Source organism: Ursus arctos, unplaced genomic scaffold, assembly GCF_023065955.2.
Source record: "Ursus arctos isolate Adak ecotype North America unplaced genomic scaffold, UrsArc2.0 scaffold_30, whole genome shotgun sequence".
NCBI classification, from domain to species: Eukaryota; Metazoa; Chordata; class Mammalia; order Carnivora; family Ursidae; genus Ursus; species Ursus arctos.
Window position 1 is genome coordinate 19,242,731 of NW_026622986.1, and position 26,480 is coordinate 19,269,210.

Here is a 26,480-nt window from a genome sequence, read left to right on the forward strand (position 1 = left end):
GGACTTTTCACTGCAGCATATTTATTTCGGTATAAGACAATGTTATATAAGACTCAACATCAAAGATAGCAATTCCAATTATTAGTTAGGGGACTCTGGGTGAGCTTTCAAAGTGTACCCCACCTAGGCTCTCCTAATTTGCATATTCAATTTGGTCTTACAACATCCTGCAGTGGAACACAAAAGTCAGAAAGTCAATTCCTGGCTGATGTATTAATGCATGCAAATGTGAACTTTTATCCATTTTAAAATTTAAGAATACAAAACTATGCCTGGAAATTTAGAAGCAACCATTGCAAATTTGGTCTTTGGGCGTTTTTAATTCTAGAACTCTAGTATATCCAAGCTTGACTTTGTAAGGGGAATAGACTTGTTGCAATGCCATATTTTTTCCTGAAAATCACAAGTGTGAAAAGTTGCTTAGCCTCTTGAAATTATTAATAGAAATATATGAATGATCCAGGAACTATGTACTGTATCACAAAGTTATAAAACTTTACATTGAATTATGTTTTCAGAAATAGACTCGTTCTTTATCTAGCAAGCTCAGACTAGACCTACTTTCAAATATTTATAAACTTTCGGTTGCTTCATTGAGAAGTACCTATTTATATCTAGCAAAATCCTTGGGGAAGGTCAATCTAGCTTCCCACACAAAGTTCAGAATTTGTTAAAGCAGATAATAATGCTTAAAAGTCTCAACTGCCACAACATATTTAGAATTTAATGGTAAATCATTGAACCAGTTGACTTTATTTACATGTGACTCTGTGGAATGATCAACCACCTTCATTTCCAATTCTGCATTTATTTTCCCCAATCCCTACTTTTCCCAACATTCATGGGGCAGATTTTTACAGAAGCAGAATTTTTGGAGTGTCGGTTTGACTTTAGACTGCTTTATGGCTTTCTGTTGGCCATTTTAAAAGTTACTTAATTCTCACACGTTATATCAGAATGCCTTCGATTAGGTTTGTAAAGCTTTAATACTGCCAGACGCAGTACTCTGGGATGTGGGCATTTCCTCCACATGTCCGAATGTTCGCTCTCCCTATACTCCGCCTCCTGATATTTTCTGTACATTTCGATGTAATACTTCAATTTTGGTACAGGTTTTAGGATTACAAGTTCTTAAGATTCCCTGCCTACAGATATTATATGTCATATGTTAATTAGCTGCAGTCAGGCACTGGGTAGAAGTTTCTCATCAATATTCAATTTTTACCTTAGAAACTCTTCAAAGAATTACACACATTTTCAAAAACTGGAGCCACTTAGTGTCAAATAGTGTAAATTCAGCATCACTTTGTTCAGATCTCCATTGTTATTGGACAGGAGAGAGCCAAAATACATTAGCCACATTCAGAATCCATCAGTGTGCTCTGCAGACATTCTTTTTCACTCTGGTGTTGGCGTGGAGTAGAGACTCTAATTTGTCTTTTAGATGCGATTAGCTACAATCCCGAGTTTTTGAAAATGTTTCATCGAGTCATTATGCCATAAGGTAATAAATTTGACATTTCTTTTATAAAAAGACAGTTAATACTTTCAAAAGAAAGCTATATTTTTTCAGCTCCAGTGCCCTCGGAAGAATCATACTCACTTGTACTAGGGTCAAATCATAAGAGACAATTTCCCACTTCAAGTGATCTGAATTCACTTCCCGCTTTAAATTGTAGGCAATTTTAGTCTTTTTTTTTTTCGTGCTCATAAAATAAAGCTGCCTAATGGTTTTTTAAGATGTGATGCAGTATGCCTCTCTTTCAAAACAGCAAATGCTCCCTTGTTCAGAGTTAGACTTACTTAGCGTGGTTCCACATCCTCTGTAATTTCTGCCTGTCCCTTGCTCTACCATAGAAGGAGGGGTACAATGATTATCAGCTGAAATGCCCTCAATCTCTTTTTGTCTCCAAGCTTTAAAGGCCGTGAAATGTAAACATGTTCAGAGAGAACAAAAGTTTTCCTTAAAGTTGTCAAATGGCAACCACAGATACAGTGCCTCCAAAGTCAAATGAAAGGTTTTCATGGCATTTGATGAAAATGTCTGTCATTACATCACTTCTATTTGCTTTCTGAGAGGCTGTACAGTGAATAGATTTGGCATTTCTTTATTTCTACCTTTTCCAACAGTTTATTCTTCGGGCATTACTCTTCGTTGAGAATAATTATTACCTATTAAAAAAACACCACTTCTCGGGGCGCCTGGGTGGCACAGCGGTTAAGCTTCTGCCTTCGGCTCAGGGCGTGATCCTGGCGTTATGGGATCGAGCCCCACATCAGGCTCCTCCGCTATGAGCCTGCTTCTTCCTCTCCCACTCCCCCTGCTTGTGTTCCCTCTCTCGCTGGCTGTCTCTATCTCTGTCAAATAAATAAATAAAATCTTAAAAAAAAAACAAACACTTCTCAACAGGAGGTCTCATTTTAACACTATTTACTATTACCAAATTTTGGTGCTATAAACTGTTTCCCTCAGTAATCATTGATCTGATATAAAAATGAAGCTTATAGTTGAGACATGCCAAAATGAGATATATTCATCATCTTATTTCGAAAGATTTTAATTTGCTTAGTGATAAGTATACCTCAGTCACAGGAGGGTGTCATATGAATGGAATTGTTGGCACTTCTGATAAGTGTAGCTAGAGACAAAGGATTCTGAATCTTTCCATCTTCATAATGGAAGAACCCTGAAGAACTTTTATACATGTTATTGTCTCGTCAAGATGCCTTGAGAAACATGCATTTGCTTAATAGCATTTGTGTAACTTGATTTTATTTGCCAAATTAAGATTAAAAAGAATGTCATATAGGAAGGGAGAATTAATAAAATATAAACCCTTTAGGTAAGTGATAAACGGTATGAACTCTGACTTTGTTTAGATTTTACCTGAAAGAGTGTGGAAAGCAAATAAGAAGTGAAGAATGTTTATTTTCATTGAAACAGAAAACAGTATCATCAGGTTATTTTAATAAATATGTAATGAGCAGAAACCTAGGGCAGGGTGGCCCAGTGGTTAAGCCTGAAGGTACTTTAGCTGTTGGCTTCCATTCAAATCCTGACTTTACCACTTATTAGGTATGTAATCTTGGGCAACCTATGTAAATTCTCTAGGACCTAGAAGCAAGAAGAGATAATTATAGCTGGTACTTTACCTCATGGGGTTGTGGTAAAGATTAAAGTATACCCTACATGTAAAGTGCTTAGAACAAAGTTGCAAATCAGTGCTAACCTCCTGGGAAATTTAAAAAATAGATACAAAGATGATTCTAGTAGTAGAAAAATGACAATCAATCACAAGTTATTGATTGGATAACTACTACAGAGAAGGCACCATGTCTTGCATTTGGATGTTAAGGAGATGGACAAGTTATAGCTCAGACAATACGAAATACACCCCAAAGAATCTGACAATAAAAGCTAGCAGCATGTACTATTCAGAAGACACATTCTGGGTCAGACTACCTGGGTTCCAATCCAAACTCTGGTACTTGCAAGTTTTGTGACTTTAGGAAAATCACTGAATCCCCACTGTGTCTCATATCCATCATCTATCAGATGGTGATAATAATATTATTACATAGCTCACTGGGGTTACTCTGAGCCTATAATACCAAATATTGATGTAGATTGTAAATGCCATGAGGTTCAACTGATAAAAGATGGCTTACATTGGGTGACTAAGAAAAGACTTTATAAAAGACATTCATTATATTAAGATGTTAAAGAATATAATGGAGATGGTAATAGGCAAAGAAAGTAGGTTAGAGTGGCAAAAGTTCATTCTTAAAAAAATCACTAAGAGGATCCCCCTGGTTTCCAGTCTAGCATGTAAGAAGCTCAGAGGCACAGTCTTATCTTTACAACAAAAAAAGCCAGACAAACTAAACATCAAAAACTCTTCTTACATCTATCAGAGAATTAGAGTAGACATCACAGGGGAAACCACTGGAGACAGGAAGGCAGAAACAGAGAATCACAATTTACTGGAGCAAAACCGCGGGAGCAGGACCCACTGCTGGAGGCAGCACTGGGTGAGGAAAATGTAAACCGTAATCAACAGATTGCTGGAGGCTCAGCGTGGAAAAGCTTGAGAGACAGGAACTCCAGGGGGACAAAGCTTAAGGGCACCCCAAAGTCTTACCTCCAGAAGTCTTACCAAGCTTCCACAGTGAAGACTGGAGAAAAATCCCCTCTGTTTCTTTCCGGGAGAGAGGAAAAGTAGCCATTTTGAAGTATGCCTATTTTTCTTAAAAAGGTCTAGACTTCCTATCTTATCGAAGGGGGAGGGAGAACTGAGAAGCACTTGTCAAGGTCACAGTAAAAGAGAGCAAACTTACTGAAAGACTGTGATAGATCACAGAATTGTGGAAGGCTCCTATTCCTCTGACTTTACCACTCAACGCCTCTCCACCTTATAACCCATCAGTAGGGTCCAATATACCAGCAGGCGGCTGCGACTGAAAGGACTCCATCTCTCAGAACTTATTTAAGAAGTCACTAGGGAGGGACGCCTGGGTGGCTCAGTCAATTAAATGTCTGCCTTCAGTTCAGATCATGATCCCAGGGTCCTGGGATCCAGCCCTGGTGTCGGGCTCCCTGCTCTGTGAGGAGTCTGCTTCTCCCTCTCCCTCTGCCCCTCCCCCTGCTGGTGCGTGAGTGCTCTCTCTATCAAATAAGTAAATAAAATCTTCAAAAAAAAAATTCACTAGGGAAACCAAAACACAAGGGAGAAGCTGGAAGAACCAGGACACCAGTGGAAATCAAACCTTTTTTTTTTTTTTTTTTCAGATTTTGTTTATTTGACAGAGAGAGTGAGAGAGGGAACACAAGCTGGGGGAGTGGGAGCAGGAGAAGCAGCCTTCCCACTGAGCAGAGAGCCCGATGTGGGGCTCGATCCCAGGACCCTGGGATCATGACCTGAGCTGAAGGCAGCCGCTTAACGGCTGAGCCACTCGGGCGCCCCAAAATTATACCTTCCGACTTCTACAGCTACAGCCAACAGTGACTAGTAAACATGACCTTACTTCCTGCCAGATAAACAGAAAAGTTCACACAGAAGACCTGGTTACCTGGGTTCCTTTTACCTGGTACACTGTATCCACTACTAACAAAAAATCACGAGTCATGCTAAAACAATGATATGACCAAAAGATGACATTTATAACGCCCAGAGCATATTTGAGGAACAAGAACACAGAGTTTGTAGAATGAAAATCAGAAATTCAACGTGGGGAAGAACACAGAAAGCGCATGGAAAGCTTCTGAGGAGCTGCAGGATTAATAGTCACCGTTTAGGATTATTAATCCTGCATCGGGGAGAAGAGTGGCCTGGTTTAGGAGAATATTTGAATTGGAGATGAGTTTCCTTGACTTTGGCAATAGCCCAAGAGTGACTGAGGATGACAGCAGTGAAAATGCAAAGTAAAAACACCCAAGTTGAGAATGAAGAGCTGAATGAATTGGAAATTGAGAAAGAGCTGTGTTAAACAATAATAATGTCAATAACAGAAATATTAGGAGCAGCAGGCGGAGATGCTTTCTGAAAGGCAGGTAAGCTTGAGTCTGGATCTGTGACTTGAAGACACTGGAAATTATCCAGCTGACAACTGACGATATGGGATTAGAACATGGAAGTAAAGACTAGAGGCATGTAGAAATTAGCAAATTTTGAACGCTGAGAGAATGAAAACTCTGAGCAAGCAAGAAGTGTAGGAAGAGATTTAAAGAGGTAAAAGAATGCTGAGTTAAGACTTACATTTAGGTTTTAGAAAAAGAAGAAAGCGTCAAAGACAAATATAACATTAGGAAATACATATCACAGCCCATTGCAGGTGAAAACTTCCAAGAATGTGTGCACTGAACAGTAGTGCCAAGTGCAACATGACGAGACTTAGAATAACGCAGGAAGAATTATGAAATCATAAAGTCCTCAAAGGAGCTAGTACGTAAGCTCCATGAGAGCTGGGACTATGTTTGGTAAATGTACATCACTACAGTGTTTAGATTAGTGACCCAGAGTGGGTGGCCAAAAATTATTTGCCGAGGAAATAATATTTTTGCAGGCAAATTGTAGGGAACCAAAGAAAGTATGTGTAGTTTGGTAGAAAATACACAAACTTTTTGTGTTGTCTCTATCTTCGAGATACAATAAAAAACAATAGTACTTAGAAGTGAAGTTGCGGTTAGATTTTTTCTCATTGTAAGAAAACTGTGATGCTTAAAGGTGACAAGTATGATACAGTAATGGGCAGTTTAAGGACACTTAGAAAAAAGGAGTAAACACAAAAAGAAAAAGCTTTTGAGAAGATAGAAAGGAGTAAGTTTAATGGTTCATTATTTTACTGAGAAACAAAGTCTATAAATAAATCTGCATTGGGTAAATTCCTTTTAGAGAAACTCTAGTGTTTGGTAAATGTACATCACTACATTTGTAAAATGATGAAATAATTAACCTGAAATTTATGGAACAAGGCACTATCGTATTTGGGCAATAATGCCAAAAGCATTATCTTTGGACATGAAAATCGCTGATATCACAAGACTGTGTTGCTGTTTAATGGATGTACTTTGTTACTACACATAATGAAATATTCTGAAGATAATATATTAGATTAAATTATTATAATTGCACCACTTTGCTTTGTAAGTACCTTCCACTTAAAACAGACTGGAAGCTGACTAGATAGTCTTTGGAGGTCCTAGCTGGAAGTGTGTGCATTCATAACCACGAGAGTGCACATCTCCAAAGGGATCCAGAGATGGGTACTTTCCAGTATTTCTTTAGTTGATTCTAGAGTTTATTCACTTCATAGATAAGAAAGCCTTCCCTATGATGTGTGCAGTGTAATACAGAACAGGGCTGTCCAACAGAAACATACTGTGAGCCATATATGTAGTCTTAGAATTTTTAGTAGCCACGTTTTAGAGTAAGAATAAATAGGTGAATTTTTAGCAATATACTTTATTTATTTATTTATTTATTTTATTTTATTTTTTTAAAGATTTTATTTATTTATGTGACATAGAGACAGCCAGCGAGAGAGGGAACACAGCAGGCGAGTGAGAGAGGAAGAAGCAGGCTCCCAGTGGAGGAGCCCGATGTGGGACTCAATCCCGGCACGCCGGGATCACGCCCTGAGCCGAAGGCAGACGCTTTAAAGACTGCGCTACCCAGGCGCCCCTTAGCAATATACTTTATTTAACCCAATGTATCCAAAGTGTTATTTCAATATACAAACAATTGTTGATGTATCTTTATAGTGCTTTTTTTTGTACTACATTTTTGAAGTCCAATGTGTGTTTTATTCTTACAGCACATCTCAATTTGGACCAGCCACAAGGGCTCAGTAGTTTGTGTGGCTACTGGCTATTATATTGGACATGTAGGCTATAGAACAAAGTCTTTTGAGTCAGGGAGTTTGATATTCAAATCCTCCTACTCAGTCACACCTGTGACTTGATCAAATTTTTTAACCTAAGAATTTTGTATCTTCCATGTCACAATGTTTTAAAAAGATTAAATGAGATAACATGCATATCATCTTTTACACTGACTGACTCTTAGGAAACATTTAACCGATATTAATTCCCTTTCTCTAGATCCCTCCGAAATTTCTCCTTTTTTTGTCAGAAAAAAAAAATATTTTGTTTGGATTTGAGTGAGTGGATAAGAAGAGCAACTGTTCAACATCCATTCAACCCTTTAGAAAACTGAAAACAGGAACGCAGGCCCCCTCCCTCTAGCGGCTACATATGAAAATTTCCTTAACTCACCTCCTCCCTGTACCCCCATAACTTATACGCCACCCCCCACTGGTCCTGGCTCCTGATTGATCCTTCTTCTACTGCTCTACTTTTTCTTTTTTCTCCCATGGCACTTATCAACTTCCAACAAACTATACATTTTTTTAATTTAATTTATAATGCTTGATACTGATTTTCTATCCCTCTCTGCTATAATGTTAGCCACGAGATGGCAGAGATCCTTCTCTGATTTGACCTACATGTATTCTAAGTACCTAAATTGGGGCTGGCAAAAAATGAACTCAACATTTGTGAAATGAATGAATGGGGAGAAAACATCTTTTCACCATGCTAATGCATATCTTTTTATATTCCATTTCATCAACATCTGTCTTTAAAGTAGTGGCTGAAGCCTCACATCACATAAATCACATTTTCCTTTAACACTCTTCTCGGACTTTAATGTAATCATTATTATTACGGTATATTAGGAATTAACTCCCCTTAGTGTATCAAAAAGTATCCAATTTTAAACAGAATTCTGTTCTGAACTGGTATCATAATAAATTCTAATGTATTATTAAATGATTAGATAAAAGGCGGTTTTACAAATCCTTTGATATAGCTCCCTGTCGTTTGAGGATCTAGAGAAGATATCATTTTTATTATTATTGTTTTGTGTCTTCACTTCTACCTGTTGACAATTCTCTTGGTGTTTTCTGACTACCCAGTTCTTTTTTTTTTTTTTTAAGATTTTGTTTATTTATTCGACAGAGATAGAGACAGCCAGTGAGAGAGGGAACACAAGCAGGGGGAGTGGGAGAGGAAGAAGCGGGCTCCCAGCGGAGAAGCCTGATGTGGGGCTCGATCCCATAACGCCGGGATCACGTCCTGAGCCGAAGGCAGACGCATAACCGCTGTGCCACCCAGGCGCCCCCTGACTACCCAGTTCTCATTTCATGCTAGATGTCATATTGTCAGTTTTTTCACCTTGGGTAAGTCACGTTCCTCTTTTGAGGGAACAATTTTTTAAAACACCTTCATTTTGGAAAATTTCACATTTATACCAAAGTAGACAGAATAGCATAATGAACTCCCACCTACCCAAGACCCAGGTTCAACAGTTTCAACCCATGGTCAGTTTTGTTTCTTCTGTATTTCCACCTACATCCTTAACACCACTAATTTGAAAGTAACCCTGGATATCAAATTACATCTCCTTTAACCACATCAGTATATATTTCTATAAGATTAGGATTTTTTCATAACTAGCATTTTATACTGAAAAATAACTGTATTTCCTTGTAATTAAATTTTTGGTCAATAGGACACGTTTTATATTAAAATATATTAATACAGGTATAGATATAACTGTTGGAATGTTATACAGATATTATATATGCATTCCTATATTTTATATCATTTTGCACATAAAATGGTTATAGTCCTATAAAGCACGCTTAACAGAGGTGGATAATGAGTCTTGCAGGCATGGATCTGATTGGCAGTTTTCATCCTAAAGTCCATGAGAAGCTGGGTGAGATGGAGTTCCTACAGCTCAATATAAAATAAACACAGCAACAGTTTCCTACTAAAGAGCAAGGAGAAAATATACCAAATGTCCACTACACTGAGTTACCCATTTCCTCCAGGGATAATTGTTCTCTTTTCACACCCTCATCTTTTCATGATATTGGTTGTCTTTAATTGTCTGCTGATTCTTAGTTATTCACTGAAACTTCTGAATGAAGGCTTTCGCTGCTTAGTGTAGGCAACTTGAAAGCATTCCCGCTGCTGTTATACAGAACCGTTTTCCTGAAAGGCTTCTCCCTTGGGAGAATGAAAAGCAGGTGCTATATAGGTGGACTGGGGATGTGGGCTTCCCTGTAGGGAAGTAGTTCCCACCCTCAGCTACACGCTAAAATCTTACGAGGAATTCTTAAAAATCTTGATGCCCAGGCCACAATGTTAACCAGTTAAATCAGGATCTTAGCGGGCGGATACAGATTAGCGTTTTTTAAAAAAACTCTTCAGATGATTCTGATAAGCGGCCAAGTCTGAGAACCACTTTCTTGGGTGGTGCGGCCAATGGGTAAATAAGTAAGCAGGCACGCAAACTGCAATGCTCCAAAGTTTGTTTTAAGATTTTATTTATTCTAGAGAGAGTTTGAGCAGGGGAAGAGCAGAGGGAGAGGAGAGAGAGAATCTCAAGCAGACTCCATGCTGAGCATGGAGCCAGACACGGATGAGGTCCTCAATCTTGCGAGCCTGAGATCATGATCCGAGCCAAAATCAGGAGTCAGAGGCTCGACCAACTGAGCCACCCAAACTTCCCTTAATGCTTTTTTTTTTTTTAATTCTGGGATGGAATTATCTTTCTTTATGTCCCCTGCAAACCGACAGTGTCGATCCTGTGTAACCCCACACATGACAGTGCCACTTTTTTGGGATATAATTGTCTCATGATGATCTCTTCCCAGGCAGAGGTCCACTTGTCTTTCCATGACAGCTCTTTGATTTTACTTTGTGAGAAAAAGCCCTTCTGTGGTCATGGGAGGGAATCCAGGGGTTGGGGCCAAGTTTCCCAACTCTGCCAGGTGATCTCAGGGCTGGTTTCCAGTGAGTTACTCTGAAGAATTCTTTCACAAACTTTCTTGGTATTTGTAGAAGTTGGTTCGACCTGGCATAGCTAAATACCACAGAGTTGGCATCTTAAACAACAGAAAGCGATTTTCTCACAGCTCTGGAGGCTGAAAGTCCAAGATGGAGGTGTCAGCAGGGTTGGTTTTTCCTGAGGCTTCTCTCCTAGGCTTAGAGGCTTCTCCTTGTCTCCTTACGGGGTCTTTCCTCTGTGTGTGCACATCCCTGGTGCCCCTTCCTCTTTTTTTTTTAAATTTTTTTTTAAGATTTTATCTATTTATTTGACAGACAGCACAAGTAGGCAGAGCGGCAGGCGTAAGGAGAGGGAGAAACAGGCTTCCTGCTAAGCAGGGAGCCTGATGCGGGACTCAATCCCAGGACCCTGAGATCATGATGTGAGCCGAAGGCAGACAATAAACCGACTGAGCCAACCAGGCGCCCCCTCCCCTTTGATAAGGACACCAGTCCTATTGGATTCAGGACCCACACTTAAGACCTCATTAATTACCTTTCTGCCTTATCACTGAATGTGGTCACAATCGGGGGTTAGGGCTTCAACATACGAATTTTAGGGGGACACAATGCTGTCCAGAACAGTATTTTTTACTTTGATCTTGGACTATCTATATAGCTTCCTTGGGAAGACCTATAGCGAACACTATTTCCTTAGGCTGGAATTTCTGCTGTTTTCATCCAACCTTTCTGATCCCACTGGCCTCCTGCTTCCTGGAATATCTCAAAAACTGCTAGTCCAATGATTGGATTTTAAATGTGATGATTTAAAAAATGTGTAATTATCTCTCTCATGTGTATGAGTGCATGAGTGTATACAAGAGAGATCAACGTGAGCAGTGTGGTAAACCGTGAGTGAAGGCTGGCTTTGATATCTCTAACTCCATATCCCTGGCCAAGCCCTAACCCTCCCAAGCAAATGAATATGAGGGTCTCCTTCTACTCTATCAGAGCAGAGTGAGATGGTAATATCACCTAGACTGAAAGAGAGATTACGTGGCCCCAAATAGAGAGGAAGGACATTCATGATTTATAAAAGTATCTAATGGTAAACTCCTGAATTATTTCCTCACACTTTCACTATAGGAAACAACACAATAGTGAATATACATTAAGGACAAAGCCTGCTACCAGGTGCTGGAGTAGGCTTGGATTAGGCTCCATACACCAGGGGTTCAGTTCTGGCTTTGTTACTTATTATATAAGCTTAGACAAGTCGTTTAGCTTTTCTGGTTCCTCATCTGTAAGAATAACAATAGCACCTGCACCATCTACACAAAAGGAAGAAAAATTATCATCCGTCTAGCCTCCAGGGCTCTGTCAACCCAAGTATCAAGTAAATTACATTTGTTGAACACTTAGTGCTTCAAACTGTCACTATATAATGACATATAATACTTTAGAGTATTAGGATCACTAAGATAGTTCTGGAACATTTTTTGACCGTGTGTTGTGAATATACAATTGCACAATAGTAACTTCCTGTGGGTTATATTGGGCACCATATTTCATCCCAGTTATTTTACAAACATCTCCTTAACCCATATCCTCAGTTATCAACACATTGTGTATTTAATAGGCACTCAGGAAATGCTTGTTGCATTAATTAATCCAAAATATTTTGCTGTTAATAAACACAGAAGGACACAGACAGGTAACAGGAGACCTACACAAGTGTTATCAAGAGATTTTCCGTCTTCAATGCTGAAGGGAAAATAAAAATAGCAAAAGAATATGACTCTTATCCTTCCAGATTTTAGAATTTAATTGTAGATATGGTCAATTATACCGTGAAAACCAAAATAAAGTTGTGAAGAAAGGAAAAAAAAAAAAAGAGAGACAGCAGCTTTTGTCTTATACCTTCGTTAGTTCTGTCACCCAAATGTCACTCTTGCCGTTAAAGCCTCTATGTACTAAGCCTAAACACTATTCGTGTGGACACATGAGTAAATTAATGTTTGTAGTTTCCCTCCACAGCTTCCCCAATGGCTCCAAGAAGGCTCGTAAATAGGCCTGTGATGGGCATTGAAAATGTCCTCCTTACGGATCTAATGCTTCATCTTGGTAACGATAAGTGAAAAGATCCATAAATACAGTTTTAATTAACAGCAGCACTGAGATGTTTAGAAATAGACCGTAGGCTCTTTGAATCTGTTGGCCTTCTCATAAAGAATTTTGTTTTTCCCAGAGGGTCAAAATTAATTAATGTCCTTAGAATTTATTTAGCGGCCCATTGTTTCAGAGATGCCTACACAAGTTCAGTGAGCCTTATTCGTGTATCAAGGATGATATAATCGGTCTGCTTTGAAGAAAGTACTCTGTAAAAATATACTGTCTCAAGTAGTGATTAACAGGGAGGATAATGAAGTATTCTGTCAGAATGATTGCTTCTCTTTATCTGTGGACAACATTACTTGTGTACAATAGTGCATAACGACCAGATTCAAAACTTTTCTTGCGGCTTTTCATGAACTCACGCAAGCTATAAAAGTTCAAAAAAGAAAATAAGGGCAGCCATTAATAGTCTTTAATTGTTCCATTAAAAGGTATCAATTGATCACCCATGTTTCTCTCTTTGAACAATGCACAGGACATTCCCCACGTCCACTGATTATACTTTTACCTGTCCTTAAACTGAGCCTAGGGTGCTTTTGTACCATTAGAAGTATTATACTAACAGACATGCTCTGTAGTTTCCAAATACTGTCTTAAGATAAGGAAAGATTCTGCAGATGTTATCAGCAGACCTAACAGACACTGCACCTAAATGTTACTGTTGAGATCTCAGCAGCAAGAATGAAAATTGGTTTATTTCTCATAAATTCTCAAGAGAGAGAAATAAGTATTTATCCTCAGGAACTATCATAAAAAGTAAAAAAAAAAAAAAAATTCATCCAAATGTATTTCCACTGTTGTGATGTTTACTATAGTGAAAGTGTTAGGAAATAATTTAAGAGTTTACCATTACATAATTTTTATAAATTATTCTATTCCCCAAAAGTAAAATATCATGTTTAAAACATTTCATAACACATAAACTTGTTCATAGTATATTTATCAAATTACTGAATCTAGCAGAAACCTATTTTTATTTGAAAATGTGTATATTAAGAAAGAATGGCAAGATATACAAATATAAAGATTATAGATGATTATATTGCTCTCAGGATTAGTAGAGAAGTTTTTTTTTTCTTTTTTCTGCTTATTTATACATTTAAAATTTTAGGAAAGATCTATTTATTAGTAATGTAAAATTGATGAAAACAAATACTGAAGAAAAAATCAATATTAAAAGAGAAAAAAAGACTATTGTTCAGGGTTTTTCCATGGTGAAACTTAAAAATACCCACCAAAGTTTCCACAAACACATGTAGGTGCTACCATCATGTATGCTAGATTTTCTTTTGAGGTGCAATTGCTTTTTTTACTTATTTTCTTTTTATTTTTAGATTTATTCTCCCGTTCCTCTACTCCAACCCTATCACTCATTCAAGTAATCCAGGTTGATAAACCCGTATATCCTTTTTTATCTTTTTCTCCATGCTCACCTAGTTATTCACAGAGATACCTATGTAGAGTTATATGTGTGCACAAGTAAGAGGGCGTTAGTCATTGTTTTAGAAAAAATTGGACCATACTATATAGAATCACTTTGTGCATCATTTCACACCTGTAATAATATGTGTTGGGGAGGGCACCTGAGTGGCTCATTCGATTAAGCATCTGCCTTTGGCTCAGGTCATGATCTTGGTGTCCTGGGATCTGGCCCAGCATCTGACTCCTTGCTCTGAGGGAAGCCTACTTCTCCCTCTCCCTCTGCAGCTCCCCCTGCTTGTGTGCTCGCTCGTTCTTTCTCTCAAATAAATAAATAAAACCTCTTAAAAAATATGTTTTGGAAATTTCTACAAATCAACCGTATGGTGTTAAACTCTCTCTTTTTAGTGTTGCATGATATTGCGTGCTGTGGTTTTAACAAGGTACATTCGCCTCCAGGCTGTTCCTCCAGGTTCCCAAAAGGGGGCGACGTTGTCCCCCAGGGGATATGGGGCAATTTTTAAAGACCTTTCTCAGTTGTCAATATCAGGGAGATGAATGCTATTGGTATCTAGTGGATAGAGGCCAGGAAGATGGCCAAACATCATACAATGCACAGGACAGCACCACAATCATTCATTAGATCACCTAAAACGTCGCTCATGGCTTGGGGCACACCCACCGAGCATACTCTGTTCTGAGGGCATTTGGCACTGGCTGTCCCTCTGACTACAATACACTTGACTTAGGAATCCAAACAGCTCACTAGTCACCTCCCTCAAGTCTTTTTTTAATGGTGTTTTTCCCACCACAGCCTGACCAGCCCAGAAAGTGTAGACCTCCCCAACTGTAATAACACACTCAACCACCCATGTGCCTTCTCAATCCTACTTACTCTATTCCTCTTTCCACTCAACTTCTAATGGACCCCATACTTTATTATTTACCATGTTGATTCAATTAGCTTTTCTCTCCTTCTAGAATGTGAACTCCACCATGGAAGCTGTGTTTTATTCACCAATGCATCCCCAGCACCGAGAACAGTGCCTACCATTCAATGGGCCAATTAATGAACGAACAAGGGAATAAACAAATGAGTGTATGAATGAGGGACATTCATTTAATTTCCCACTATTTTCAACTACAAACAATGCTGAAGGAAATATGCATATACATATGTGCTTATGTGGTTGTCTTTTTATTTCTACATGGAAAATTCCCCATGACCATGGCTGAGTATCCTTCTCTGGCTACCTGCTCTCCATTTCTCATCCATATATTCGTGGCTTTTGAAAACCTTTCCCCATCTTTTTATTATGATTTGTGTTTTTCTGATGACTTGTGGACTAGACAATTATTTAATATTTTTGTTGATTATTTGAATTTGATCATCTGTGAATGAGTTATGCAGATCTTTTCTGGCTGTTAAAATTTCCATCTCCAGTAAGTCTACAAGAGTTATCTATATGTATCCTACTTGTGATTAAGACACAATTTTTTTTCTAACCTATTGTTTGCCTGGTGATTTTGTTTATGGAATTTTAAGTTTTCACCATCAAATATGTATATCTTTTCTTTTGTAGCTTCTGGGATTTTAGAAGTGAGATCCTGCCTTTACATTGCACATAGTTTACCCTCTGTTTTCTTGCAAGAGTTTTATTGCTTTTATTTATTGCATTTAAGTCTTTAATCCATCTAAATATATTTCTGTATATAAAATGAACAAAGTAAAACTGGGGTTTAATTTAATTTCATTTAAGCTATATAACCAGATATGCCAACACCATACAAATAAGGACTGTATCTTTTCCTCTATTGAATTGATCCCTGTTATATTTTAAATCCTCCTAACTACTGACCTCAGTGTCTTGATTCCCTATCCTGTTCCATTAACCTATAATCTAGTATATACTAACTTCATGCTTTAAAAAAACAAAATAAAACAAAACCAAAAAAACCCCCAAAACCACACTTGGTGAGGAAGAGGAAATACAATTTGGCAGGTCAAAAGGAGTAAGAATATTCAATCTGGAGATGAATTAGGGGCCAAATTTCAAACAAAAATGAACACGTAGGCTGTAACTGCACGTCATGATATTTTCAATCTGCCTGAATATATAAATAATACAAGTATTCTTCTCTTTTTGCTAGTCATAAAATGGCTGAGACAATCGTGCATACTTTTCCTTTGAAAAGTCATTTTAATTAATTCCATTATAATCTTGTTCTTTTTCATCGTGTCTATGCTTCAATTGTTTTGAGTGATATTGTAATAGAGTTCTCCAGAGAAGCAGAACCAATATAATGTGTATGAATCTAGAAAGACATTTACCATGTGTAATTGGCTCATGTGATCACGGAGGTTGGCAAGCCCCAGATCTGCAGTGTGGGCTGGTGGGCTGGAGACCAGGAAAGCCAACGGGGCCCATAATGTCTGAATGCAGCCTTGGGGGGAATTAATTACCTCTTGGTCAGGGAGGCCAGTCTTTTTTGTTCCATTTAGGCTTTCAACTGATTGGATGAGCCCCCCATCCAACCCCCACATTACGGAGGGTCAGCTACTCAAAGTTCACTAATTTAAATGTTAACCTCATCCAAAGACACCCCCAAGCTGATACGTAAAAGTAACCATCACAAATATCTAAGGTTATTTTTTTATTCCTAAGAAAAGCTAGATTTTATCCCTAAAAAAATTTGGACAAGTTTTATCCCTAAGAAAAGTTGTCTTTAAAATAATTATTTTTTATCCCTAAGAAAAGTTAGATCCTAAGGAGGGAAGAAGTGCTGAGTGGGCAAGACTTCAAGGTAAAAATAAGTAAGAATACAAGCTTACTTTGCTCTGACCGTATCACCTGCAAGACCATTAAGGATTCCATTAACTTCAGATCACCAGGAAGGAGGCAAACCCTGTCAAGAGTTTGTTGATGTTCATTCCTTCCATTACCACTTACCTTTTATGTCTCAGCCCCAACATTCAGAGGGACTGGAGGAATACTGGTGGCCAGCTGCTGGCCACTGGGGCAGCATGAGAACTCTTACCATTGCTAACCTCTGCCTACCGCACGCATTCATCTGAATGTCCCCTACTTGTTGAATAAATAAAATCTGTGAGTCTCTTGAAATAGGAGTCACGGATCTCCTTGTTGCAGCAATATCATTCTGGGTCTATTCAATAACTCAGAGGTTACAAAGAAGGACTAACTCTCTTTTCATGAAGCCTACTGAGCTCTAACCACACAGAGACACAAGGAACGCCCTCAGATATCCATCGAATGGTTAAAGCAGATTTCCAGGGGTGAATAACCTGGCCTATGAGTCTCTGCTGGACTTACCTGGGGTGTGATCAAAGTCTGGATTCAATGCTTCCACAGGAATTCTGGTGCCGATGGCCCAGCCCAAGTCATCTTGAGAGTCCTGAGTAAGACTGCAGGCTGTGGTCCAGTTTCCTGAAGTGGTTTCAAAATTGCAACTTCCTGCTGTGCTTGTATAATGGCCTAAGGAAATGAAAATATTGATAGAATGTTCTGGAAATGTACATTATACTTGGTATTATACTACATTTGTCATTATTTAGAATCAGTGCCTATCTCAATTATTTATTAATAAATTTAAAGAACCAGGACATTAGCATCCATTGGTAATTTCAACTGAACACTGTAGCTTTTTTTTTTTTTTTAATCAGAAAGTCTAGAAGCAGTGCACGAATATTGTCATTTATCCACGAAGGAGTTGTACGGATTGACTAATAATATTATAGACGACAGATAAAACTGTGTCTACACATGAGCAATGAACACAATACTATGATAATAGAGATAAGTCAGATCGAATAAATCAACAGCTTCAGTTGTCTGGAAGTTTAATTCAGTCCCTGTGTTCACTCTGGTGTTTGAACAGCATAGACCATTAGAGGGGCAAAGTCATTATCTAAAAAGAGGTGCCTTTGGAGAAGTAGTAAACGGGAGAGGACACCCTCACAGCATACCATACTAACCAACCACGTACAACATTTCAGAGCTAGTCACGAAATATTGAAAAAAAGTTCTCTTCTAAGTGTTGATTGATAACTCATTAAAAATTAAATTATTCATAATGAGAAAAATTACCAGATAATAGCTGAATGTCTACGACTTAGTCATCTGTGAAAAGTACCATCATAATACAATTGATATCTGCTTTCATTTTTCTTTTTTTTTTTTTTTGCACAGCAGCTTTTCTTTTTGAGCGTTCACTGTAAAACGGTGTTGTACGGACTGAATGATTGTGTGATTTAACCAGTATGAATCAATTGAGATTGTTATTGACTTTTCCTTCCTTTTTAGAAAGATGACATTTATGTTGCTTTTAATATTTCTTCTCCAGATGGTTTCCCGTTCATAACTTCTCAACGTAAAACTAATACTAGCATAAAGAAACTGCATCAGAAGAAAAACTTGCAATTAAAATGGATGCCAAACATATCAAAAACAAAGCTTTAAATAATTCCACAGAAAATGTTCTGGATTCCTGACAATATTTTCATTAAGTATAAGTATTTCACTTCTCAGGCATGATTACATCCTACCCTGAAATCTAGAATCATTTTTAATTATGTACATTTCTTTCATTCATTCGACATGGCATACAATGCATTTAATTTTATATGCTTATTTATGGGCTCTCTATATCCCCTCCTTATGTTTATCATTCCAGTATCATGATATAAATAGGTTTATACTATGTTATACAATGTGGCTAAAAGTAAGAAATCTAGTTCTCCAGGTGTTTAGCTGACACAACTGCAAACATGCAGAATCTTCCAATATAAACACAAAACAGCCATTATGTGTCCTTTAGAAAGATGTCACAGCAGTCCTATAATAATTATTCTATATCCTTTCTGATTCTCTGTAACCACCCTTGAACCTTCTGTTCCATCTTATCTAACATATGACTTTATGTATGACCCTAAAGGTATCAATACAATCAGAATACATCCTCTTATATTTCATTCTCTCTACCTCTAAATTATGTCATATTTCTTTTCTCTTTTCTAGGGCTCATCTCAGCTTATGATCTCAACACCTTATCAATCATTCTATAGCTATTAGCATTCTATGGCTCCATTTATTTCAGTTAGAGAACTTTTCCAGGTCCTTCGATCTCACATTTTCTACCAACTCCTTTCTTATAACTTGCAGACATAGCCAGGGTGCCCCTCTTGATTTAATTTTATATGCTCAAATTTCTCACTCCGTATAGCTTTCACTCATCCTTTCCCTTGGTCCTTCACACTTTAATGCAGATGGCCTACATATCCACAGCCAGGATGGAATGCAGGTGTTTATCTCCAAATGCTTATTGAAAATTCCACTTGGAATATGTAACTGTCATCTCAAAACCAAAAAGCCTAAAATGAACTCATCATTCACCTCTCCAAATGAGTTCTTCTCACTGAGATTATCGATTAAGTTCAGAGCATGAATCTTCTCTCTCTTTTTAAAGATTCTACCTTTGGAATTATCTTTGGTTCTACATTCCTCATTTCCATATTCAATCTATCACCAACACTCGTAGGTTCTCCCTTTGAGAACTTAATTCACTCCTTCTCTTGAAGTTTGTAACCCCTGTTCCAGTTCTATTGGTCCAAGACCATGGTTTATTTTAAGAGTCCGATTTTTGTTGTTTTTCAGTGTAGCCTTCATTGATCAACTTTACAAACCCAAACCACATTAATCATCTTTAAGAATGCTCTAGTGTTATTTCCATTGCTCAAAATATCAGGTTTTTCACACTGTTTGAATATACTCTCCTAAATGCCTTGCCTTGCATACAATAACCTTTCCTTTGATGCAAAATGTTTTTGAAACTGAATCTTAAAATTGCCTCTATGCCAACTAAATTTTTCAGAAAATTGTCTCTTAAATAAAAACTGATTTTTTTTCAACTTTTATGTTTAGGCTGACTTTCCCTATTTTTTTAATGTTTTCCCTAGTATTTGGGGGTTCATTTATCAGCCATTCCTTCCCTCTCTTCTAGAGGACAGAACTGCTGTTTTATTTGACAATCCACCTTCTTTCACTCGGAGAGCCAGAGATGACTTACAAGTTATCTAAGCAATCGTGATGCACAATGTTTTCTCTTTCCTCATCTTGATTAGTTTAGCCATGGTCCTGGGATGCGATTCTAGACATTGAGCCTTATTGTGGAAAAGACACCTAGGAAAAGTTTGCCTTGCTCTTAAAAACAAATCAAAAGAAAGAAGTCCATTTATTCTTTCTCAGGATATCACTCTAAAGATGTGATCCTTGGGACTGAAGAGATTTCATGGGTAGCTGACTTTGTACAAAGTTAAGTACATGAAGATAGCACAGGAAAAAGAAGGAAGGAGTCCATGTGGTTCTCATGTTTTGATAACATAAGTTGCTAAAATCAACCAACTGTAGGATTCCTTGCTTTTGACCTCATGCTACTTGAGATAGTTTCCTTATTGTATCAGTCAAAAATCAATCGGTTCCAAGCAACTGAAAACCCAAGTAATAGGAGCTGAAACAGACGGGAATTAATTCATCTCAATTAAAAAGAAGCCAGGAAGTTGTCCATTTAAGGTTGGTATTGTGGTTCAACTGTGTGGTTGTGAAATATATATTTTCCGTCTGTTCTTTCTGTCATCTGTTCATTCTCCTACTCATTCATGGCTGCAAGGTGACTCTGGTACTTCCTAGAATCACATATGTTCAAGGTATTGTTGAAAGAAGTGAGAAAAGGAAAGGAGGAGAGACTTTTTTTCTTCTAGTCTGGTGTTTTTCCTTCTATAAGAGATACCTTCCCCAAATCCCCATGTATATCTCATTGGCCTCCAGTGGCCACAAGGAAGTCTGGAGAAGATGGTATTTGTAGTCGGTCACAATGCCACCCCAAATGAAATTGGGAGTTCTGTTTTTAAGAAACTCAAAGAAGGGCCAGGCAACTAAAGGAATTACCATCATGTTAAACTGGCTGATGTTGAAGTTTCTGCTACAAGTATATTAGTTAATGTATCTTCCTCATTCCGTCTAGCAGATCATACTCATCTTTGAATGTTCAATTTACGTCCGATCCTTACCTTTTCAGGCCATGTCAGAATATGTGTGCATGTCTGTTTTATGGCACTTAACAGTGATTATAGTTATTACCATTCATTTGGAAATTCATTGCTTCTTTATTGTGGATTGTCACTGTAACTGTTTACCATTGAATTACTATAAATGTTTCTAGTGGGTGGTATTACGACTGCCCATAATCATTCCATAAATACCTATTAAATGATAAATGATATGAGGAACTTTGTAATATTTCTTGGTGATGATTATGTGGTCAGTATTTTCAAAATGGTTATTTCTTTTGATAAAATATTTTCCAAATGTGTTGTCACGGATTCCTTGAATAGAGTTAAAGCATTACCAACAATATTTAAACAAATGACATTTTCCCAGTGGTATGGTATTCAGCCATATGGGGATATGGTTAGTGTAAATATTGATCAACTTACCTATAATTTTTAAGAGCTGGCCCCATAATTAATTATTTTTAATTCATCATATTCACATACCCTCCTTATTTTGTTATACCACAATGAATAATACAGGAATATTTAATACTTTCTCCTCAACATGAAATGACTTCATAGAGTGCTGCACTGAGAAGGATTGTAAAGACTCGGGGTTCAGTGGGAAAGAAGGTTCTGACTGGATAATCATATTTGTACCTGTTGTAAAAGGCAGCAGAGAATGCACCCATCCACACCCTGTACATCCCTAGCCTAGGGTACGAGGCACACTTAATACAGGTTTTAGGTAATAGTTTTCTTCCATGTAAAAAAAGAGCACATTTTTTGACTTAACTGTTTCTTTTAAAAAGAATTGATTTCATTTATTCTATTTTTTTAAAGATTTTATTTATTTATTTGACAGAGAGAGACAGCAAGAGAGGGAACACAAGCAAGGGGAGTGGGAGAGGGAGAAGCAGGCTTCCCGCCAAGCAGAGAGCCCAATGAGGGCTCAATCGCAGAACGCTGGGATCATGACCTGAGCCGAAGGCAGACGCTTAATGGCTGAGCCACCCAGGCGCCTGCAGATTTCATTTATTCCAAACCATGAATTTTTGCAACAGGAGTTAGAGATGAAAAAGAAAAAAATATCTTTGTTCATAACCTACGGTAAAAATTTACTTATGAGGAATCACTGAATTCATTTTCTGATAACTATATAAAGTACATATAATGCATCCACTACGACTGGCACATTTCAAGAGAGTATAAAAATAATGAAATGGAAGAGACTAACATTATTAATCCTAGAAGACTGAACAAATATGTTCTTCGTGTCATTTAATTTTCAGAGTACTCTATAGAACGGATATGATTCCATCTAATATAAAGATGAGGAAATGAGTCTCTGAGAATTTAAATAATTGCTCAACATGGGAGGGTCCACATTAAAATGAAGACTTCAGTTTAATAAACCAAAGGTCTATTTTTTCCCTATATTTCTCCAAAGGTCATTTTGAAAATTTTGTAATTTATTTCACCATCCACAACAGAATTATCTGATTGCAGGAATCTAACCCTAATCCCTCCAATGTATCTAAGAGACTATCAGCATAAAATACTGATGAAGTCACTTTGCAGAATCGATAAGTCACCGGTATCCCATGTGTGCTGCGTAACGTTCCTTTTGGATGTGGATGTGAACAAAGTCTATCAAAGGTCTCAATTTCATTTGTCAAGACATTGTTTTAATTTTAATAAAATCAAATACTGCATGCAGTTGTCCACCAAAGCTGTAGGTAACACTAGCAAATACGAGCGTGTAACTGACTCAGGTTCTGAAAATCAAAACTCGCTTTGAGGATTTTTACATCAATACTTCGAATAGCTGTGGGAAAAATAAAATTCATATAAAGCAGTCCGAAGGGAAAAATGAGTGAGCCAAGGGGAAACAAAGGCAGCATTCACATTTGAAAAACCAGAATACTTAGTAACTATTCATGTTTTACAAGCCGATACTTATGTCGCATGGACACGTGCACGCATGTGTGCACCCACCACACTATTCTTCATCTGTACTTCATTTGTGCCCAAATACACTGTGATAACCTTATTATAATAGCACGTGTTACATTTCAAAAGTAATCAGGATTCTTTTATAACCAACTTTTTCAAAAACCAAAGAACACTATATTTTAATACATTCCTCAGCCCCTCCCATCACACTAGAAAGTTGAGTTTCTGAAGTCTAAAATGATGTCATTCATTTTTCTATATTTGACATTTAGAAAGTTGTTCCTAGCCCATACTAAGAATAGGAATAAATGGAAGAATATAATTTTTATATAAATATTTTCAATACACATCCATCCTGAAATGAGAGGAAGAAAATTTACTTCCTGTAACTATTTTTCTTTGTGCCCATGACAGCTGTCCTTCCCCTCACTGGATTATGTATGCCAATGTCGTCATGTTCAAATTAATTTTGCTTTAGAATCTTCATTTTGTTTTGCTGGTGATTTTTAAATACTTTCTACTTGTTATGCCTGGTGGGGAAAATAGTGATTTTACAAATGTTTTGGAGCATTTTTTCGAGCCCCATTGGAATAGATTCTCTACAGTCAGTATCAAAAATATGTTTTTTTGGAGTACTTTAAAAGAGCTAGAAAGAACACTAGAAAAAAAAACTAACTTAAATTTAAATAGATGCTTTTAAAAAAGAACACTAGAAAGTATTTTTCAATATATTATAAATTTCATTTGAGAATGCATGTATTATAAAGGAAATGCATACTAATTTATAAAATTAAGATTATAATACTGTGGCACTGATAGTACAGTTTTAAGAAGTGCCAGTGATTTTCATTCCCTTTGACACTTTTTTAAAAAAGATTTTTATTTATTTATTTGAGAGAGAGAGAATGAGTGGTGCAGAGGGGCAGAGGGAGAAAGAAGCAGACTACCCACTGAGCATGAAGCCCCACGCGGGGCTCAATCCCAGGACCTGGAGATCATGATCTGAGCTGCAGGCAGCTGCTTAACCAAATGATCCACCCAGGCATCCCCCACCTTGACACTCTGATTTAAAATTAAAATATAGCATTAATGTTGAGTGAAATAATGCTAAGTGAAATAAGCCCATCACAGAAAGACAAATACTGTATGATTCCAAATACTGGTATTAGGTACCTAGATTGTCAAATGCATAGAAGCAGAAAACCAAATGGCAGCTATCAGGGGCTGGGGGAGGGAAAATGGAGCATTAATTGTTTAATGGGTATAGAGTTTCAGCTTTTCCACATGAAAAATGTTCTGGAGATGAGTGGTGGTGATATCTGGACAACAATGCAAAAGTACTTAATGCCACTGAACTATACAATTAGACAAGGTTAAAAGAGTAAATTTTATGTTATGTATATTTTACAATTTAATAAAAGTAATAAATAGGAAAAAAAAGATAAAATGAACACTTTAGAAGCGTCCTTACTATAAGATCCTGAGGAATAAAAATGATATTGAGTTAAAAAGAAAAATCTGAACATGACTTCTGTGGTACTCCCTTCCTGTACATGCATGACATTGTCCCAAAGGTGGAGTCTATCCCCTTTCTCTCCTTGAATCAAAGCTAGACATTTTAATTTGTATGACCATTAGAGAGAGCCAAGAGTGACATTCTAGAATTTCCAAGGCTAAGTCATGCGAATTCTTCCTGCTTTTCCTGTGGCTCTTGGAATGCTTGTTCTTGAGAGCTTTTACTCTGGTAAAAGCCAATCCCATGCAAGATACCTGACTGTCCTGTGACAGCCCTGTGATGGAAAGCCCAAGCCACGTTAGATACCGTGGAGAATGAGATGCTATGTCAAGCCAGACAGACAGACCAAAGAGTACCAGTGTGCCAAACCCGGAGGGGAGGAAGCCATCTTGAAAGTGACCCTCCAGTTCCAGCTATACCTCATGGAGCCTTAAGGATTAGAAACAACCTGCCTCACTGATTCCTTTCTGAATTACTGATCCACAAAGCTGAGAGCAAAATGAAACATTTATAGGCTACTACCCTTTAGGGTAGTTCGTTCTGCAGCAAACCCTAATGTAACACGTAGCCTATATGGTAGCAAGGTTGCCTATGAATGTTCATCAATAAGAAACACACACACACACACACAAAAGAATTGTTTGGATTTAAATACATGTTCATATTTTAAAACTACATACTTGGTTTTATACATGACTTTTAAAAATCACTTGAATTAAAGTCTGAATAAAAAAAACCAATGTGGCCAATTTAGTTCTCTTTTCCCAGAGCAATGTAATTGATCAAATTAATCATTTACTAGTATTTATTTGAAGTGCTCATTTTAGCCTTATCTACAAAATCAACCATTTTCTGGAAAAGGAAATGAAAACCAATGAAGAAATGTAGACGGATATGTCAGTTTCCGGGGTTTAAAATTCTACCCCCCCCCTCACCGCCCACAGTTCTGCACAATGACACGTTGAGAAATTTTTATGACAAGATTGGCTGTGGCGTCTAGTATGGGGGTAAAACGGTTGAGGGGGCTGAGATCTGGATATGTGTACAGAGAAGTTGGAAAAAATGTTCTGGCTATTTTACATTTACGCTGGTGCATGAAAAGAACATTTCCTCTCTGTCATCAATGCCAATATATTACTTTCCTACTAAGGTGAAACCTGTGGGGAATGGGCCATGTCACAGCAGACAGATCACTTACCACAGTGAGCCTCGTCAGACCTGTCGGAGCAGTCCGGCTTATAGTCACAGACAAGGTGGGAAGCAACACACTTCTTGTCGTGGCACAAAAAATCAGTGGCTTCTGGGCAACTCTCAGAAGTCTCTCCCACTGGGGAAAAAAATAAAAATAAAAACAACATCATTTTTATAAAATTTCATTAAATTTGAGTCTTCTTTTTAATGGTTTTCTAGATACAACAGTTAAGTAAGTTACTGATTTTAATAGCTGTCCAAGGCAGACTTCTAGACACCTCCCGGCTCTCAGTCCCACACCCAATTTTTCAGCGAGTTATATAGACTGTGCTTTCAAAATCATCCATTCCCTAAATCCAACATTTCAATCCAGGCACTAAAAATGATTTGCTTTGGGTTCCAGCTTAGTTTTCTAGTCTCATTTTCTGCAACTCTCCTCGTAAGCACCTGCAGTTAAACTATCGTGTATCCTACACCCCGAAGGGCTTGCGAATAGGTCACCTGCTCTTCATCTTTCCATGTGTGTATATACTCACTTCCTCTACCTACACTGACCATTCCCTCTCATGCTCCTGGCGGGCTGCTCAACCCCAAGACTCAAGGAAACAGCTTCCCTCTCCCCTTGCATTGCCTGTTCTTTGTCAACCAAGCCTCAGGTTGGGTACTCCATGCTTCATGCCACCTAAGAACCCTTCTATTCCTACGTTAAATGTTTACCACCCCATAGAAGAGCTGTAATACAGACTCCAAGCTGTGACTATAAAGCTTCCCTTAGAAGCAGGAGTTTGGGATGTGTTTTCTTAGGCGAAATACAGTCCCTA

At 37.7% G+C, this 26,480-nt stretch overlaps 1 protein-coding gene across 1 annotated transcript in view; it reads right to left on the bottom strand.

Moving 5' to 3' along the window:
- The window catches only part of MALRD1 (MAM and LDL receptor class A domain containing 1), a 731,799-nt gene that overhangs the window by 195,313 nt on the left and 510,006 nt on the right, over window positions 1–26,480 (bottom strand). The window contains exons 31-32 of the mRNA XM_057304733.1: window positions 25,667–25,795; window positions 17,263–17,424 (exon numbers count right to left, since the gene is read on the bottom strand). Of these exons, the coding sequence (XP_057160716.1) occupies window positions 17,263–17,424; window positions 25,667–25,795 (291 nt within the window). The remainder of the gene's footprint in view (window positions 1–17,262; window positions 17,425–25,666; window positions 25,796–26,480) is intronic.